We start from the raw sequence: 20,363 nt of genomic DNA on the forward strand, positions 1-20,363 counted from the left end.
TAAATAATGACAATTTCTAGAAGCAGTTCATCATTAAATGAAGATGGAAAAATCAATCGAAGTAAGATTGTTCCATATATTACAAGAGAGATGAGTATTGCTCAGCTTCAAGATAAGAAATACCATAGTTTTGTGCAAAATACATTGGCAGATTATCAAGCAAGTGCATTTGATGCTCAGAAAATTGCATTGGAAAAAGATAAAGAGCTTAAAGAGTTGAGAGATACACAAAATTCAGTTAAGGTTTCGTTAAAGTATTATCAAGAGAAATGCCAGCAGTTAGAAAATGAGCTTAAAGCAACTTCAATGGGGCTATTATATGGGAGGAAGGAAAAAGAACAAGAGAGAGAAATTGCAAGATTGAGTACTGAAATAACAAGTTTTGAGAAAAAAAAAGAGGAGTTAGAAACAAACTTGAGATATTATCAAGATAGAGAAATGTATTTACAGCACGAGTTGGAACTTAAAGAAAATGAATTAAATAAGCTATCTCAAGAATTTGCCACTTTAACAGAGACATATAATAGTACATATTCGGAATTAGAGAAATGTAAATTTGACTTAAGTACGGAACAGAATAATAATAAAACATTAGAAAATCAATTAAAAGTAAAGAATGACGAGATTACAAAATATAAAGGAAGTTTAACAACTAAAGAAGCGGAAATTAATAATTTGAAGAATGAAATACAAAAATTGAACTCAATGGTTGAAATCAATAAATCTGAAATAAATACTATTAGTGAGCAGCTTAAATTAAAACAGAAAGAGTGCTTAGATTATAGTAGTAAGATTCAACAAATAGAATTGGATATGAGAAAAAACTTGGATGAAAACGAAGTATTAATTAAGGATTTAAATTCACAGATAACTTTGACTAGAAATGACTTGACTCAAAAGGTTGAATTAATTAATGAGTTAAACTCTCGAATTTCTACATTAGATTTAAAGCTACAAGAATCGTCAAGAGATATATTGGAAAAAGAAAAAACTATAGGAAAGCTTAAAGCTGAACAGCAGATTACTAGTTTAGAGGCTGATGGTCTTAAAACGAAGATTCAGATTATTGAACAAGAGAAAACCAATATTGAACAAGAAATTGAAACGATATTGGTAGAAAAGAAAAAAATAGATGAAGAACTTAAAGATACAATTAATAGGAAGAATTCCAAGTTAGATGAAGCTTTAACTTACAGAATTGAATCAGCTATAACTGCTGAGAGAGAAATTAATCAACTTAAAGAAAAGAACCAAATAATTGAATTTGAGAAAAAAATGATGGAGGAAAAATTGGAAATTTCTAATAATAATATAAAAATAAAAGATGATGAAATTCAACAACTTAAAACTACAATCCAAGATCTTAATCGACAAAATATTAAACTTGAGAATGAGCTTCATTCATTACAAGAAAGTAGCAGAAGAGAAAGTGTGGAGAATACATTTAGAAGTAGTAGAATTGGCTCAAATATTGTAAGTAGTAAAATCAATGCATCATCTGGGTCTACAGTTAATACCAGTGAAAATACAATTTCTAGTAATATAGCAACTAGTAATGCTGAAACTGTTGAAAAAGTAGTTAATGCTGATACTTTAGTTGACACATCTATTCAAGATTCAGCTGTAAATGCTGCTTCTACAACAGTTAAAATGCCATCATCCAAATCAATTTCAAGTAAAAGTGCAATTTCCTCATTGCCAAAGCCAAAAGCTAAAAGTGCAGTTAAATCAGCTCCTGCTACTGAAGAGAATAACGGTGATCAAACAATATCTGAACCTGCATCTATATCTGAAGTTAAATCTAAAGCTGGAAGTAAATCAATGCCAGTTTCAAAATCCAAATCTGTAATTAAAGCTAAATCTCAGGTTGTTGCTAAATCCGATATGGATTCTGGACAAATTGTAAAGGAAGACAATGAGACCAAGGACAATGAGGATGAAGCGGCCAAGGTTAGAGCTCAGAAAGAAAAGGAGGAAGCAGAAGCAAAAGCTTTAAAAGAGAAGGAAGAAGCTGAGGCCAAAGCCAAGAAAGAAAAAGAAGAGGCTGAGGCTAAAGCTTTAAAGGAGAAAGAAGAAGCTGAGGCCAAAGCTAAGAAAGAAAAGGAGAAGGAAGAAGCTGAGGCCAAAGCTAAGAAAGAAAAAGAGGAAGCTGAGGCCAAGGCTAAGAAGGAAAAGGAAGAAGCTGAGGCCAAAGCTTTAAAAGAGAAAGAAGAAGCTGAGGCTAAAGCCAAGAAAGAAAAGGAGAAGGAAGAAGCTGAGGCCAAGGCAAAGAAAGAAAAAGAGGAGGCTGAGGCTAAAGCTAAAAAGGAGAAGGAGGAGGCTGAGGCAAAGGCCAAGAAGGAGAAGGAGGAAGCTGAAGCCAAAGCTAAGAAAGAGAAGGAGGAAGCTGAGGCCAAAGCTAAGAAAGAAAAAGAGGAAGCTGAGGCCAAGGCTAAGAAGGAGAAGGAGGAAGCTGAGGCCAAGGCTAAAAAGGAGAAGGAAGAGGCTGAGGCTAAAGCCAAGAAAGAAAAGGAGGAGGCTGAGGCTGAGGCTGAGGCAAAGGCAAAGAAAGAAAAGGAGGAGGCTGAGGCAAAGGCCAAGAAGGAGAAGGAAGAAGCTGAGGCCAAAGCTAAGAAAGAGAAGGAGGAAGCTGAGGCCAAAGCTAAGAAAGAAAAAGAGGAAGCTGAGGCCAAGGCTAAAAAGGAAAAAGAGGAGGCTGAGGCTAAAGCCAAGAAAGAAAAAGAAGAGGCTGAGGCTAAAGCTAAGAAGGAGAAGGAGGAAGCTGAGGCCAAGGCTAAAAAGGAGAAGGAAGAGGCTGATACAAAAGAGAAAGAGAAGACAGAAATCAAAGAAAATTCAAAAATAGATTCAGATAGTGAGGAAAACTCTGAATCTAAAGAAAAGAAGTCAACTGGACTACTTGCTAAGACAATAGCAAAAGCTAAGGCAAAATCAAAGTCTAATTCTGTCTTATCAAAGCTTCCTTCTAAAGTTAATAAAGAAACAAGCAAAGCTGAGAATGATTTAGAAAATGAGATAGAAAAAGATGATGAATCAAATAAAAAAGAAACTAAAAAGGAGGAAGATTCAATAGCAAAGCTTAAAGCAAAAGTACCTGTTAAGCCAAGTCCTTTATTGAAATCAAAGAGTGAAAAAGAAAAGGAGAAAGAAGAAGATAAAGATGAGGAGAAGAAAGAAAAGGACAAAGAGAAAAAGGAAAAGTTAAAAGAAAAAGAAGAGGAAGGTAAGGAGAAAAGTAATGAAAAGGATAAAGGAGAAGATAAGGATGAAAAGGATAAATCAAAAAGTAAAATAAAAGACTCTCAGAAAGAGGAAAAATTAGAAGAAACGGAGAAAAATTCATTAAAGAAAGAGTCCAAAGATGATGAGAAGAAAGAAAAGGAGGATCCAATAGCGAAACTTAAGGCGAAAGTACCTGTTAAGCCAAGTCCTTTATTGAAATCAAAGAGTGAAAAAGAAAAGGAGAAAGAAGATAAAGATGAGGAGAAGAAAGAAAAGGAGGACAAAGAGAAAAAGGAAAAGTTAAAAGAAAAAGGAGAGGAAGGCAAGGAAAAGGAGGAAGGTAAAGAAAAGGAGAAAGAGAAAGAAAAGGATGAAAAGGATAAATCAAAAAGTAAAACAAAAGATTTTGAGAAAGAAAAATTAAAGGAAACTGAAAAGGGCGAAAAAGAAGCCGAAAAAGATTCATCAAAGAAAGAGTCCAAAGATGAGGAGAAGAAAGAAAAGGAGGATCCAATAGCAAAACTTAAGGCAAAGGTACCTGTTAAGCCAAGTCCTTTATTGAAATCAAAGAGTGAAAAAGAAAAGGAGAAAGAAGAAGATAAAGATGAGGAGAAGAAAGAAAAGGAGGACAAAGAGAAAAAAGAAAAGTTAAAAGAAAAAGAAGAGGAAGGTAAAGAAAAAGAGAAAGAAAAGGTCAAAGCTCAAAAGAAAAAAGATGAAAAGGAAGAAAAAGATAAGGACGAAAAAGAAGATGATAAAGAAAAGAGTAAAGAAAGTGAAAATCTTGAAAAAAAACCAACTATTTCAGAAAAAGTTATAAACCCTGAAGGTAAAATTGATGAGAAGGACTCAGAAAAAGAAACTTTAAATCATAGTAAAACTAAGGAAATTGCTAAAACAAAGGCTGCAGCTCAACTTAAGGCAGCTATATTAGCAAGAGCATCATCTAAAAAGAATATATCAGCTGATAATAGTGAAGATTCAAAGTTAAAGAAATCTGAATCTAAGAAAGATATTATCAAAGATGAAGCCAAAGATGAAAGTAAGACAAATAAAGATGGAAAGGATCTCAAAAAAACTTTGAAAGAAGGTGAGGGTTCAATTTCAAAGGTTAAAGGAAAAGGTAAGGTAAAGACTAAGGCAAAGGCAAAAGAAGCCCCACCTCCAGCTGAAGAATCAAGTTGGTTCAGTGGTTGGTTTGGAACTTCAGCACCGGAAGAACCTCCCAAAGAAGAGGAGAAAAAAGAAGAGAAAAAAGAGGATGAAACGCCGCCACCACCACCACCAGCTGAGGAGTCAAGTTGGTTCAGTGGTTGGTTTGGAACCTCAGCACCTGAAGAACCACCTAAGGAGGATCCAGCGAAAAAACCTCCTAAAAAGCATTTAGTTAAGAAATCATCTTCTGTGAAGAAAGATGATGGCGAAAAGAAAGAAGAAAAGGAGGAAAAGAAGGAGGTGAAGAAAGACGAAAAAGAGGAGAAGAAAGATGAAAAAGAGGATAAGAAAGACGAAAAGAAGGAAGGAATAGAGGAGACAAAAGAGAAGAAAGAGGAGAAGAAGGAAGGTGACGAAAAGAAGGATGAAACAGATAATAAGGAGGTAAAGGAAATTGCTGAAAAGGAAAAAACAGGGGTAGACCCAGAGAAAAAAGCTGTCAAAGCAAAGACAAAATCTAAAGCAAAGGCTAAAGCTAAGGAAGAGCCACCTCCTGCACCACCAGCAGAAGAATCAAGTTGGTTCAGTGGTTGGTTTGGAGCTTCAGCACCGGAAGAACCTCCTAAAGAAGAGGAGAAAAAAGAAGAGAAAAAAGAGGATGCACCACCAGCTGAAGAGTCGAGCTGGTTCGGCGGTTGGTTTGGAGCCTCCACACCTGAAGAGCCACCTAAGGAAGATCCAGCAAAAAGACCTACTCCAAAAGTACATCCGGCAAAAAAATCATCCTCCGTGAAGAAGGATAATGATGAAAAGAAAGAAGAAAAGGAGGAAAAGAAGGAGGAGAAAAAAGAGGAAAAGAAGGAGGAGAAGAAAGAGGAAAAGGAGGAAAAGAAAGAGGACGATGAAAAAGAAAAAAAAGTAGTAAAAGCTAAAACAAAAACAAAAGCAAAAGCAAAAGCCAAGGCTAAGGAAGAGCCACCTCCTGCACCACCAGCAGAAGAGTCAAGCTGGTTCAGTGGCTGGTTTGGAGCTGCTGCACCCGCAGAGCCCGAGCCAGAACCAAATAAAGAAGAGCCAAAGGAGGAACAAAAAACTGAGGAACCTGCTGCAACATCCTGGTGGGGATGGTAAATTTAATGTATCATATAATAATAATATTAATTTAATTAGTATTTCTATTAGCGAAATAGTTACGTTTTCATATATTTGAATTATCTTAAAATATAATCTTATTTTTACAAATGCACATACACAATTTTTAAGGCGGGAATTCTCTCGTGTAGTATATAATTTTTTTTTCAAGGGGAAAATATAGGTAAAAACAATCGTTTTGAATTTAGAATATTCTAAAACAATTTCAGTATTAAGGGTAAAGAAAAATAAGATATACAGAAGGTTTTTATAATATTTTTAGTATTACAACAAAATTAATATTATAAAATATTGAAGGGATTAGCACGTATTGTGGAAACAAATTTGTAAATTAAAAAAAAACTCTAAATTCGTGCATAGAGGGGAGATTTTGAATAAACAAAAAAAAAAATAATTATTATAAAAAAGATATAATATTCTGTAATCACCAAGTAAAAGGTCGTATATAATCATATTCATAATATTTATGATTTAATATACCAAGAAAATATAATTCCACAAAATATTTATTAAGAATTTATTTTTAGATTAATTCAAATTATTAATATTATTTTCAACTAAATTAAACAAAAAAAAAAAAAAATAATTATCAATATTACAGGTAAAATGGGAGATAACAAAAGAATGACTCTGGTAAGTTTAACAACTATGCTTATTGGCCTTAATTAATTTTTTATTATAAATATTTAAAGGAACTCAGAGGCCTCCAAGTATTTACAGACGAGCTTGAAGAAGATAAGCAGGTTGGAATAAAGCTGATTGGTAATAGAAACGACAACTTTTTGGGTATTATTAGAGGGCCTATAGGAACACCATATGAAGGTGGTATATTCCAACTTGATATTATTGTACCAAAAGAATATCCATACGAGCCTCCAAAAGTTAAATTCATCACAAGAATTTGGCATCCGAATATTTCTAGTCAAACAGGAGCTATTTGCTTGGATATTTTAAAAGATGCCTGGAGCCCTGCTTTAACTCTTAGAACAGTAATGCTTTCTATACAAGCATTACTCTCTTCTCCTGAACCAAATGATCCTCAAGATGCATTGGTCGCATCTCTATACAAAAGTGATTACCAAGAATATATTGAAACGGCCAAAAGTTGGACACAAATGTATGCAAAGCCAACATCAAAGGAAGAAAGGATTAAGAGATTTCTTGATATGGGATTCAACCGTGAATCTATAATAACAGCACTAGAAAGAAATAATTGGGATGAAAATCTCGCTCTAAATGAGCTATTATTTGAAAACTAACTTTTTTAACGTATTTTACCTAACTTTACGTTAATATTCTTAATTACAATTCAGTGTTTTTAAATACCTAAATCAGCTATCAATTACTAAATTATTGCCCACCGAATGCCTTAATATAATTACATCTTCCATATTAAATTTTATTTGTTTAGTTCTCTTTCTCATATTTTCCACCTCCCCACATTAAGCATGTATAGCCCATGCATCAATACAAGGCGCGCGCGCCAAAGCAGTGTCTTGTGTGATTTTACATGTCAAATTATTGCAATGTTAGTGGTTAAATAAAAAAAATTTAAGAAATTAAAATAAAGTCAATACAATCATTAATATTCTATTTACAGAGTAATAAAGGTTTTCTATGTTGGCATTTTTGAATTTGTAAATTTAAAACAAGGGGAAAAAGTGTTATCAGTTGGAGTAAAAGGTTTACATGAAGTCTTTCATTTTGATTTTACTTTTTTTAAATTTTTCTCTAATACTAAAGGTAAGATAAATTTAATCAATCATTTATTATATTTCTTACAATTTTTCCAGGTTTTAGCAGAAAATCAGTCAAAAAAAGATGATTCTGAATTACTATATACTAAGGATAATGTACGTTTGAATAATATTTTAATGACCTCAATCAAAAAAGGCTTTAGATTAATTATATTATAACAGGCAGTTGCTTATATAGATATTCTAAATTTGTAAATGAATTTAAAAGAGTTAGTAGAAATAGTTTATTATGGCCAAAGTTAACAAAAAATGAAAGTAATGCAAAACTAAAACATCGATTTAATGAGAAATATGCAATGCTTAGTTCCTTTATGGCAATCAAAAAAATATTACAAATTCAATCAAAATACTCGGCAAACAATGATTATTTCGATACTGTTGTGCTTTTGAGGGTCAATATAGCACTAATGGAAATCACTCTTGAATCTAAGCTGAATGAAATACCTGAAGATGCTAGAAATAAAGTATTTGAACTGAAAAAGAGAATTATAACAAATAATTATGTATTGAATAAGTATTATCAAAATCAGTTCAATATTCTAAACCTTGAAAGAAAAAATTTATTCAAGGTTTTTTTACGCTATTTTATTTACCCTGCATATTTAGATCTTTACAGTTATGGAAATATTATATTATCGAGGTAAGTTGTGCTTAAATATACTCATTCAAGTTGAAATGAATAAATAATTAATAAAATCTGAATATCAATAGGCTTGACCAAAAATTACAAAAAAAAGTTGCATATATTTATAAAGATGTTAGCTCATTAAAAAAGACGTTTTTAGGATTATTTGACACTGTAAGTTATTATATATATATATATATATATAATTTAAGTAACCTGATTATATTTTAAACCAAAATTTTCAAAATTTAGTGTAACTGAAAGAAACATAGTATAGCATTATTAAAGTAATTAATTATAATTTATTTTTCAAGAGCAAAAAAATGAATAAAACGATAAAACAATAAATTAGTAAAAGTAATTGATTTATTAACTATTATTTACCATATATATTTTATTGTTAATTTGTTTAATAAAGAAGAACGTTGCTTTAGAAATGGATTCAAAAATAACATAAAGAGGTATCTTGTTTTGTACCGTAATATTCTTCCAAAGATTTCGGACAAGAGAAGAGTGAATTAGAGCAGTATCTTCAATACTTGAACCAAGCAATGCAATAGGAGCTATAAATTCATTGTGAACAAAGTTGATCATTTCATCGATTTCTCTGGAAATTTCAATACTCTTTTTTCTATCAATATTTGATAGATCTCTAGTATTCCATATACCAAACCCTTTTTCATGATGCATTAAAATATCAAAGTTCTCATCTTGATATCTGTAGCTAAAGGCAGTATGTACCGGACAACTCTTAATATTACTTCTAAATAAGTTTAAATTGGTGGATAATTTTTTGAAGCTTTTACGTTGAACCTTATTTAATAATAATAATCCAACCTGAGATGCCTTAATATCAATAAGCTTTAGTAATATTCTAATATATCCCTTTAGTTCAATAACCATATTAATCATTGCTTCCTCAGATCTTTTATATTTAATTTCTGGAATATTTTGATTAAAATCATTAACAAATAATTTTTTAAATAACTTTTTATATTTTCTATCTGCAGTTTTAGATTTATTATTCAGCTTATTAATTGTATCTCCCAATTCTCCTTCATCAAACAATGATGAAACCCCCATCTTTTGTGAAATTTGTCGTAACTGACGTAGAGCTGAAGGAATCCTTTGAACATACTCTTTATGTATTTCATTATCCCAGTAGTACCAAATTGTATTGTGCATCTTTTCCATTGTAATTTGCCAATCAAGGTCGTTTAACTTTGATAAGAAATTTTCATCTATAATTACGTTTGAGATTTCCTCACCTTTCTTTAATGGAGTCAAACTTTCAAATTTGTTATTTCGAGTTAAATTAGAATCAAATTCATGATCTAAAAGAGTTTCAAACATTTCTGTTAAGATTTTATTCTTCTCCATCTTTTCCTTCTCGACAACCTTCTTAATATCTTCTTCTGTGATTTCACGAGTAATTTCAGTTTTATTATCGAGCTTTTCAGAATCAAAGGTCAAATTTGTATCTACCTGTAATCTTTTAATCATATTTTCAACCTCTTCCATAATAATTTGACCTCTATTGTTTCCAATCACATCGTCTGATGTATTGTTGTAATTTTCAATTTCTTTGTATTCATCAATGTTCTCGCTCAATGCTAAACCAAAGAAAATTACAAAAATAAAAACAGCCTGGAAAAAATAAACTTCCAGATAATTTAAATTCATATTCAAATCTTTTGATATCTAGTTTTATTACTTCGATTATATTGATGCCAATCGCTTATTTTTAGATCCTATTTACTGTTAAACAAATACTATGATAAATAAGTTTAATGTATTCGTTATATTGCAATAAGTTGCAAAGAAAGATATATATTACTCTTTCTTCGGTTAATGTTCTCTTAATTTATGTAGAATTTTCTCATATAATAAATCTTTTAATTTCTTTTATTAAATTTTTTTTTTCCCCACGTAATTTTTTGTTATTTCAATTTTTGTGCGCCCAATTTAATAATTGTAGAAATATTTGAATGATATATATAAATATGCAATATATACATATATATATATATATATATATATTTAATATTAAATTTTATTACTAATTAAAATTATCTAATAGTTTTCTAATCAAAAAAATCTTTAATTTTAATTTAAAAAAGTTAAATATAAAGGAAATTCATCATTTCTTCAATTAATTTGCTTTCACTAAATATTTGTTCAAAATTTTTTTTTACCGAAATAAATATAATTATAGACAATTAATTTTTTTTTCGTTTAACAAAAAATTTAGGATTTTGCTTGAATTATTTACAAATCACAGTTTATGTGAGTATTTGCAAATTTGGGAAAAAAATGTAGAATAGATAGTTGAAGGAGCCAACTTAGTCTATTTTAAATAAGAATAATCTATTATCAAGTCAAAAGTTAAAAAAGTATTGACAATAAAAATGATATCAATTCTATAACTATAAACAAAAAGCGTCGAATTTTTTACTAAAGTTTATTTAGTCTAGCAAATAAATCATTCGATATTTATAAAAAATATTACCTTAATTAAATAAGAAAGTTAAAATGCCTTAGCCATTTTTATTAATATTTCAAAACATCAAATTTATTGATCCGTGGAATATTTTCTGCAGATAGACTCGGCGTCTTGTCTACAAGAAGTGCATTTAACAGTCAAAGTATTAAGAGGGGTGTGTGTGTAATGCATATAAATTTTTGAAAATTTTTGAAAATCGCGTTACGTAAAAAAAAATTAAATCTTTAAAGTCGGACGTATAATATACAAATTAACGTTTTTTTTGTATTTTTTTCTTTTTTTAACATTAAGTCTATTGAATAAGTAAGTATTAAAAAAAATAATAATAGATTGTGGAAGGAGTCCACATTAATTACAATTATTATTATTTTTTTTTTAAATTGGAAATATTACTGTAATATACAAAAGAATTCAAAGCAAATTCATTTAATAATTAAAAAAAAAATATTGTACTAATTCTTCTGGATTTTATTCTGGAACTAATTTATATTATGTTTAATAAAAGGCATAGTTAAAGAAAATTGCTCTAATAATAAAAAGACATATATTACACATGTATACACGAAAACTCTTATAAAAAATATTATAAGTTAATATATATCTGTAAGAATATATATGAAAATATCAGTAATTTCTATAATTAAAGAGAATAATTTAAGTTAATTAATTTGAAAAAGCTTATTGTTTTGAAGAAATAAAAACAGGAAAAGTTACAAGAATTCAAGGGATAAGGTAAGGGATATATTACAAAAAATATATATATACTAGAGAATAATAATTGTTTTATAAAAAGCAAGATATTTATGTAACTATTAAGGATAAAATTCCATAAATTACAAAATCAAGTATAAGTTTTGAAAAGATTTGAATTAATTTAAAATAATTGTGTGAAAATGAGCAATGTTAATGTACAATTATCAAGAAAGCAACAACTATTAGAGAGAGGATGCAACGAAATGATAGAAGAAAAAACTAATTTGACTAATTTAAATCACAATGTTACTTTGAGTTCTGGATTATCAACAACTGCAACATCTTCAACAAATTTGGAAACATCATCAAAAAAATATTCACTAGGAAAAACTTTGGGAACTGGATCATTTGGAATTGTTTGTGAGGTATTCGATATAGAATCAGGAAAAAGATTTGCTTTGAAAAAAGTTTTACAAGATCCAAGATATAAAAATAGAGAATTAGATATAATGAAGGTTTTGGATCATGTAAATATTATTAAATTAGTGGATTATTTTTATACAACAGGAGATGAAGAGCCAAAACCTCCTCAACCTCCTGATGATCATAATAAATTAGGAGGAAAAAATAATGGAGTAAATAATCATCACAAAAGTGTAATTGTAAATCCATCTCAAAATAAGTATTTAAATGTCATTATGGAGTACGTTCCAGATACATTGCACAAAGTATTAAAGTCATTCATACGTTCTGGAAGATCTATACCAATGAATTTGATTAGCATTTATATCTATCAACTATTTAGAGCAGTTGGATTTATTCATTCATTAGGGATATGCCATAGAGATATCAAACCTCAGAATTTATTAGTTAATTCTAAAGATAACACATTAAAATTATGTGACTTTGGATCAGCTAAAAAATTGATTCCAAGTGAACCAAGCGTTGCATATATATGTAGTCGTTTTTATAGGGCTCCTGAATTAATGTTAGGAGCAACTGAGTATACTCCAAGCATTGATTTATGGAGTATTGGATGTGTTTTTGGTGAACTAATTCTGGGAAAACCATTATTTTCTGGTGAAACATCTATTGATCAGCTAGTGAGAATTATTCAGATTATGGGAACTCCAACAAAGGAACAAATGATTAGGATGAACCCACATTATACAGAAGTTAGATTTCCAACCTTGAAAGCAAAGGACTGGAGAAAGATACTTCCTGAAGGAACTCCTTCATTAGCAATTGATTTATTAGAGCAAATATTAAGATATGAGCCAGATTTGAGAATAAATCCATATGAGGCAATGGCTCATCCATTTTTTGATCATTTAAGGAATTCTTATGAATCAGAAGTAAAGAACAATAGTAATTTTCCACATGGAGTTAATCAGAACATACCACAATTATTTAATTTCTCACCATATGAATTGTCAATCATTCCTGGGAATGTTTTAAACAGAATACTACCAAAAAATTTTTCTCCGAATTATAAACACTAAATTAATAAATTTTACCATTTTTTTTTTTAACAAGGCAAATCTTAATTAATTGTTTACATTAAAACTGTTGAGGTTTTATTAATTCTAAGATGAATTAAATATAAGAGTCTTAGTATTGAAAAAACTAATGAAAATAAGAGGATTTAGATTATCACTCGTAATGTCATTTAAAGTTTGACAAGTAAATTTACTTAAGAATTCATCTTGAATTTAATTTATACAGTGCGTAATTCACTCTTAATTGATATCCTTAAAGAAATAATGGTAGATAAGTTGTACAAAATAGAGTTATAATTAACTAATTATTTTATAGATTGTTTAAAATTTATATTGGAAATTAATTTTAGAAAAATATCTGTAATATTTATTCGCTTCGTTTCTAATTAAACGAATTCACTTTAAATAGATCTAGAAAAGGGCTACAAAGTTTTTAAAAAAAACGCTGTATATTAAAAATTAAATAATTCATTGAAAACTACACTATATATACATACAATTTTTTGATTCAAAATTAATTGAAGGTGATTTTATTAAATTAGAATAAATATAATGTACACAAAATTCCCGCCTGATGTGGGGCAGAACATGTAAGTTAGGTGTCAAAATTATTAATAAAAGGAATAGCATGCTGTAAGTAAACTTGATAGTGGATAATCAGAATTAAATAAAATTATTTTTAATTAATATAAAATATATTATTGTTCAAGTTTGAGCTTGAAATATTCTCAATACAATATTTTTGGGATTGCCAGGAATTCTCATTGAGAAATTACTAATTAAAATTAAATTAGGTTGATTATTTAAAAAGAAAAATTAAGATGAGAAGTCCTTATGCTGAAGAAGTAGAATATTCTGAGAAATTTAATATGGATACGCATGAGTACAGGTAAATATAGCAATATCATTTAATTATTGAAAACAGTGATTAATTAAAATGATCTCAGATTTGTGAAGTTAACAAGGCCATTATATAAGAAACTTCAACAATACAGGTAAGTAATTTTTATCATTTAATATATTTTAATGAAAATTACAAATGTTTTAGAGCAACAAGAGGGAATGGACCATTGATTTCAGAGGAAGAATGGCGACATGTATTAGGTAAGTTATTTACTTATTTAACCATTTGAATAATTTAAAAAATTTTTCTAAAAATCTTCAGGACTACAAATGAGCAGAGGATGGGTACACTTTTTGGATTGGAAAAAGGAACCTTGGGTTTTATGTTTCAGAAGACCACAGGGAACAAATCCTCAAACAGGAAAAGTAGACAAATCTATGGAAAACATAAATCAAATGAACAAATAAGTATTTTCAATTATTTATAATTAATATCTAAAATTTAGAGCGACGTTTTGGGTGGTCTGAAATTCCCAATAAATTCGAATTAGAATTATAATTAAAAAATATAATTAATTTAAAATCTATAATTAACTTTATAAATAGCTGAGGTTTTTAATTTACGTCATCTTACACCTTTCCTTTTCCCCTCATCTTTTTTTTTCACTTTGAATTCTTTTAGAAATGTTCATCATAGAGTGTCATCTGGGTAACCCGCCCATAGTGGGCGCCAATTTGCACATATTTAAGGGGGAAGTTGGGTATCTTTTTAATATATAAAATTTATTAAATAATAAAATTAGCCAAATTATATTATTTGATATTAAGGCAATTTAAAAAGAATTAAAGAATTGTTCAGGAAATAAAATATTTAGGAGGGGAGAAATTTAGCTGATCAAGTGTTTTTGAATTCAGATAAATATATAAATTGATTATTTATATATTTGTAATATAAATAGCAGAATAGCTATATTATCAATTAATTGTAGGACAAAGAAAACAGTAGTAACCGAGGAGATAATTCAATTTTGGTAGAGACTTATTAGTAGAAATGTCACGAAGATACGATTCTAGAACAACAACATTTTCTCCTGAAGGTCGATTATATCAAGTAGAATATGCATTGGAAGCAATTAATAATGCAGCTCCAACAGTTGGGATACTTTGTAAAGAAGGAGTAATTCTGGGAGCAGATAAGGCAATAGTATCAAAATTACTTGATCAAGGAAAGTCACTGGAGAAAATTTATACAATAGATCGTCATATTATAGCTGCTGTAGCTGGTTTGACAGCTGATGCAAATATTTTGATTGCCCAAGCACGTATAGACTCTCAAAGATATCAATATACATATGGCGAGGAACAGCCAGTAGAACAATTAGTTACTCAAATATGCGATAGAAAACAAAGTTATACACAATTTGGTGGATTGAGACCATTTGGTGTATCATTTTTATTTGCTGGATATGATAAGAATTATGGATACCAGTTATATCAGTCTGATCCATCTGGTAATTTCTCGGGATGGAAGGCTACTGCGATTGGTCAAAATAACCAAACTGCTACATCTTTATTGAAACAAGAATGGAACGAGGACTTAACATTAGAACAAGGTCTTCACTTAGTTGCAAAAGTTTTAACCAAGACTATGGATACAACTTCTCCTACAGCAGATAAATTTGAGTTTTCTATTTTGACTCACAATAATGAATCTAATAAGTGCAGCCAGAAAATTTTGTCTGAAAAAGAAATTGGGGAATTGTTGGAAAAAGTCCAAAAAGAAATTGCTTCTGAAAATAATGCTAAGAATAACTCTGAAACTAATAACCAGAGTTAAGTGAATATATATTTATAGATATTTGTTATTACTCAAATTATTATTCATAATACAATTTCCTAATGTCTTCTGACATTGTATTAGAGAATTTTCCATAGATGTTTCAAATATCTTTATTATTAACATTAGATAGGAGTAAATATATTAGTTTTCAATTCAAATTGGTAGTTTTATCTTTATTAGTTGTTTTCTATTCTGTTTGTTTGATGTACGTATTAATTCTAAAACTTTGTCAAGTATAGTCTAGTTAATATTAAGTTAATAATTCAAAGTATAAGATACACACGTAATCAATTTTCTTTCAAAAAAAGGTCCAGTTGATATCGAGAATTCTTATCCTATATATCAGCTCTAAATATAAATATCATTAAAAGTTAAATATTAAAATACTTTATTTAATCAACTTTGTAATCATTTAGTCATTGTTTACTATTCATCCTAAAATTCACGGTAACAAACAGCTAAATCATATTGTTTTTATCCTGTCATTTAATATTTAATACATTTGGTAAATTAATTCAGTTAAATCGAATTAAACAATATAATGTGGAGCCATAAATAAAGACTAAACATGAATATCAGGAATTTATGGCGCCAAAAAGTAATAGTGGGTTCTTTGATTTTATGTATTACGGTAGGTATAAATATAAGAAAAAATAATCAAATTAAGCGAGAGGAGAGATAAGATTTGCTGGTAAAAAGATTGCAAATCTGAATAATTCAGGATTAATAATAAAGCAGGCCATAGGTCGAAGTAGGTTTGGAAGGAGTTATACAAAGTAATCCAAGTGAAGGGTATAGAAATTGCACTTTAAAAAGAAATAATAATAATAATAATAATAATTGAAATTTATTTCAATGTTACTTAAAGAAATAGCGTCATCGGCAAAAATTAGTTGGTGTCCAATATCAACTAAGAATAAGCTGAGTTTGTTAGCTTTAGGAGGTTGTGGGCTAAATCCCTGTTTAAGTGTGGGATTAATTGATATTACCAATAATGGTAAAGATATTCAAAATATAGGAACATCTTCTTTGAACTCAAGGTGCACATCAATAGCTTGGGGAAGTTTTAATCCAGAAGAGAATGCTTTGGGTCTTATTTGTACTGGAATGGAAGATGGTAACATGAGTTTATTTAAGCCAATATTATCGACTTATGATTCAAATAGAAAAGATGGAGAAATCATGCTTGAAAGAATATGTGAAACAAACATTTATCCTTCTGCGGTAAGTTGTTTGGAATTCAATAAAACTGACCATCAGTTACTTGCATCTGGAGGAAATGATGGAAAAGTTTATGTTTTAGATTTGAGTGATGGTATAACTGGAAATTTGAACTATTATGAGCCAGGAAAGGAAAATAAGCATGGAGATTCTGATGTGACTGCTTTGAAATGGAATCCAAAAGTCCCTCATATTATGTCATCTTCTTCAAGCAATGGTACTACAGCAATCTGGGATTTAAAGATGAAAAAAAGTGCTATTTCATTTAGAGATCCTGCTCAAAGATCTAGACCTTCGACTTTAGCATGGGTTCCAAATCAACCAACACAAATAGTTGTGGGATATGATGATGATAGAAATCCCTCGCTCCAGTTATGGGATTTAAGAAATGTTTCATATCCATTTAAAGAAGCTGTCTCTGCTCATCAAAAAGGAGTAATGTCTATAGAGTTTTCTCCAATTGATCCTAATTTATTGCTTTCTTCTGGAAAGGATGGAAAAACAATATGTTGGACATTATTAAATAACCAGCAGCCAGAAATATTTACAGAAATTCATTCTCAGCAATGGAGTGTTCAAAACCAATGGTCTCCAAATATTCCTGGAATATTCGCTACAGCATCTCACAATGACAAGGTTAGTATCTATTCTTTATCATCACATTCCAGTACAACAACTTATATTCCATCTTGGTATCATAAACCATGCGGAGTGAATTTCACATTTTCTGGTAAATTAGTTTCATTTTCGAGTAAATCTACTGGTGGAGTACCCCAATTTAACTTATATAGAGTACCTACAAATCCTGAAATAACTGCTCATGCTGATATGTTTGATCAGTTACTCAACCAAGGAGACTTCATTGGCTATTGTCAGAAAAAATGTCAGGAATCAGAAAGTTCCAATGAAAAGCTTGCTTGGAGTCTGGTTGAAAATATGTTTTCTGAAGATTCTGTTGAAAGACGTCTATATATTGCTTCACTTTTGGGATTCGATTTCAATAATGCAAGTACAACAGCAAACCAGTTTTTAGGGAGAAAGTGTGGAGTAATATCACAGCAAGAAGAACTTCAAAAAGAACTTTCTGCTATTAATCAACAAAACAATATCAGCTTAATCCAAGATCCTGCCTCTACTTCATTTACTGGAATGAGCTATCAAAATAGTCCAACTAATATGAATGGTAATAATATTTCTGGTTTTCAAACTTTATCGGGACAGATGGTATCCAATCAATCTTTGGACCCAGAAAAATTCTTCCAACAATTAGGAGAGAGTGAATCTCCCAATAATAATAAAGATAAAGAAACTGAATTTAATCAAAAAGATGACGAGCCTTATACATCTGGACAAGATTACTCTAGTGGAACAAGATTTTGTTGCGAAGGCGCTGACAATGAAATGATTGAAAATCCATTCGCCAGTATTCCTCAGGGTCAAGAAAACCAAACAAGCCATGATTTGTTTAATTCAAGTGGCTTCCCTGGAAGTAGTATGAAGTGTAATCACGGAGTTTATATACAACAAGGTACTGAGCTTTCTCATTCTAATCTAAGTGTTGGTAAGCTGCACAACTTAAGACAAAATGAATGGACAAAACAAGAGGAGGATGTTATTAATGAACTACTTGTAACAGGAAATATTGATTCTGCAATTGATGTTTGTGTGCAAAGAGGATTTTTCGCTGAAGCTTTACTTTTGGCGGTAAAATTCGGAGGTATTTACCTTGACTATGTACAAAAACAATATTTGAAAAAACACGAATGTCAATATACCCAAAAGGTTTTAGGTCATGTGATTATGGATGATCTTGAAGATTTTGTTAAGAGCAGTAACTTGGACCGTTGGAATGAAACTTTAGCAATTATTTCAATCTATACCCAACCTAATGGAATAAGACTTGGAGATTATTCTTACCAGTCAAAGTATACAATGGAGAACCTCTCTGAATTGTTAGCTAAGAGATTGCAGGAAGAAAAGTTTGATGTTCGATCTGCATTAATTTGCTATCTGTGTGCTCGAAACTTTAGAAATTCTATTGAAATTTGGGGTAACATGGCATCTTGCCAAAGCTCACAAATCATTGGACTTCAAGACTTTGTCGAAAAAGTAGCAATTCTTCAGGCAGCAACAAGATTTAATGGTAACGACGAGAATATTACAAAACAGGTTGTCCAATATGCTGAAATCCTTGCTAATTCTGGAAGGATTGTAGCAGCAATGAAATTCCTTTCCTCCTTAGCTTCTAATGACTACTCCATTAACTCATCAACTTTAAGAGATAGGATATACAATGCAGCTCCAGAGCTCATGAGTTCTTTGGGATTTAACAAACCAAATTTCCCTTTCACCATTATCGATGTTGCTCCATTTGTGAATGCTAATGCAAATATTTACCAGCATCAACAACATCCAAACCAACAGCAACATGGTATGTTTGGAGTTAACAACTCGTTCCAATCAAATTTGAATATTGGCATGAATTCCTATCCAATGATGAATAATGGTAACAACAATACCGGTATGGGTATGGTGGGACAAATGATGCAACCTCCTCCTCTTTCATCTCATGGGGTGCCACCTTCAGGACCTTCTTCAATCCACTCGAACCAGATGCATCCTTCTCCTCCCCCTCCTCCTCCCTCATCCATCCATTCTACAATAAATAATGGAATGCCAGGCGGTATTCAAACTCAATGTCAGGCATTTAGGCCAGGAATTCCATCTAGCTCGGGACTCCCTCCTCCTCCTCCTCCACCCTCTACTACTTCCTCTATTCCTCAAATGATGAGGCCATCTTCATCCTTACCATCAACTGGTAATGGGATGATGTCAAATCAGCTACCTCCGCCTCCTTCACAAAATATGGCTGCTCTAACTCGTCCAAGTTCTCCAAATGTAGCATATTCTCAGAACAATGTCGCACTTGGAGTTGGATCAGGATTGTCTTCCACAAACCAAGGTGTAAAACAATTCTTACCTCAGTCGGCTCAGCCTCCACCAGTAAATCCTCCTAATTCTTTTATGAACAGCTTAAACAAGAACAATTTTGGTACTAACAATGTCCCTCCTGCTCCTATACCTACATCTATTCCAGCACCTTCTCAAATCCCATCTTCAGTTCCTCCTGTGGCTCCTCCTCCAATGCCAAATTCAAATAATAGCAGTATTATTGGAGGAGGAATGCAAGGAGTCTTGAATCAAGGAATCAGTCAAGTCGCTCCTCCATCAAACAGATCATCAATTACTACTGCCCCTCATAGTGGAGCTACACCACCAATACCAGGAATGCCAGTACCATGGCCACTACCAACAGCAACACAACAATTGAATTCAACAACATCAACAACAGCAAACGCAAATAAACAGATTCAGGAAGCATCTAAAAAGAATAATTCCCAGATAGTGGGAAAACCTTTATCTGGTCAACTATTGGATATGGTAACAAATGTGGTGAATTCTAATTTGAATAGCATTTTTGCAAATGACCCAAGAAAGAAGATGGATGCTCAGAAAAGATTTGATGAGCTTTTTGAAAATCTAAGAGTTGGAAATATTTCAGAAACTGTTTCATCCAAAGTTGTTAATCTTTGCCAAGCCTTGCAAACAGGGGATTACTTGACTGCAAATAAAATCCATATTGATTTGAGTTCAACAGAGTGGGAGAATAATAAAAACTGGCTGATGGCTTTTAAGAGAATTATTCCCAAATAATTACGTAATCTTATTATATTTAATTACAAGTTTATCAGTATTGAAACATTATTTATCTATATATGGATATAATAAGACTGCAATACGCTTTAGTAACTTTACTAGTAATCAAGGTCATTTAAAGTACTGTTCCACTAGA

At 30.7% G+C, this 20,363-nt stretch overlaps 7 protein-coding genes across 7 annotated transcripts; 6 read left to right on the forward strand and 1 right to left on the reverse strand.

The window, feature by feature from the left end:
• Window positions 1-6: 6 nt before the first annotated feature.
• On the forward strand, window positions 7-5,508 carry cgd4_200 (large low complexity coiled coil protien with large repeat region; the record flags this gene model as incomplete). Its single annotated transcript, XM_625629.1, has 1 exon — window positions 7-5,508. The coding sequence occupies one exon, from the start codon at window positions 7-9 to the stop codon at window positions 5,506-5,508; it is 5,502 nt and encodes a 1,833-aa protein (XP_625629.1).
• Window positions 5,509-6,194: 686 nt separating this feature from the next.
• Window positions 6,195-6,788, forward strand: cgd4_210 (Ubc1p like ubiquitin-conjugating enzyme E2 fused to a UBA domain (UBC+UBA); the record flags this gene model as incomplete). Its single annotated transcript, XM_625630.1, has 1 exon — window positions 6,195-6,788. A coding segment is annotated over one exon (594 nt), but the record flags the coding sequence as incomplete, so codon positions are not given.
• Window positions 6,789-7,582: 794 nt separating this feature from the next.
• Window positions 7,583-7,930, forward strand: cgd4_220 (hypothetical protein; the record flags this gene model as incomplete). Its single annotated transcript, XM_625631.1, has 1 exon — window positions 7,583-7,930. One exon carries the CDS (start codon window positions 7,583-7,585, stop codon window positions 7,928-7,930), a length of 348 nt encoding a protein of 115 aa, XP_625631.1.
• A 350-nt stretch (window positions 7,931-8,280) lies between these two features.
• cgd4_230 (hypothetical protein containing a signal peptide) lies at window positions 8,281-9,594 on the reverse strand (the record flags this gene model as incomplete). The annotated part of the gene is made up of 1 exon (XM_625632.1): window positions 8,281-9,594. The coding sequence occupies one exon, from the start codon at window positions 9,592-9,594 to the stop codon at window positions 8,281-8,283; it is 1,314 nt and encodes a 437-aa protein (XP_625632.1).
• Window positions 9,595-11,307: 1,713 nt separating this feature from the next.
• cgd4_240 (hypothetical protein) lies at window positions 11,308-12,609 on the forward strand (the record flags this gene model as incomplete). The annotated part of the gene is made up of 1 exon (XM_001388011.1): window positions 11,308-12,609. One exon carries the CDS (start codon window positions 11,308-11,310, stop codon window positions 12,607-12,609), a length of 1,302 nt encoding a protein of 433 aa, XP_001388048.1.
• A 1,861-nt stretch (window positions 12,610-14,470) lies between these two features.
• Window positions 14,471-15,286, forward strand: cgd4_250 (proteasome subunit alpha type 4, NTN hydrolase fold; the record flags this gene model as incomplete). Its single annotated transcript, XM_625633.1, has 1 exon — window positions 14,471-15,286. A coding segment is annotated over one exon (816 nt), but the record flags the coding sequence as incomplete, so codon positions are not given.
• An 858-nt stretch (window positions 15,287-16,144) lies between these two features.
• cgd4_260 (WD repeat protein) lies at window positions 16,145-20,224 on the forward strand (the record flags this gene model as incomplete). Its single annotated transcript, XM_625634.1, has 1 exon — window positions 16,145-20,224. One exon carries the CDS (start codon window positions 16,145-16,147, stop codon window positions 20,222-20,224), a length of 4,080 nt encoding a protein of 1,359 aa, XP_625634.1.
• Between the last annotated feature and the right edge of the window lie 139 nt (window positions 20,225-20,363).

The sequence above is a fragment of the Cryptosporidium parvum genome, chromosome 4 (genome assembly GCF_000165345.1).
Source record: "Cryptosporidium parvum Iowa II chromosome 4, whole genome shotgun sequence".
Classification (NCBI taxonomy): Eukaryota; Apicomplexa; class Conoidasida; order Eucoccidiorida; family Cryptosporidiidae; genus Cryptosporidium; species Cryptosporidium parvum.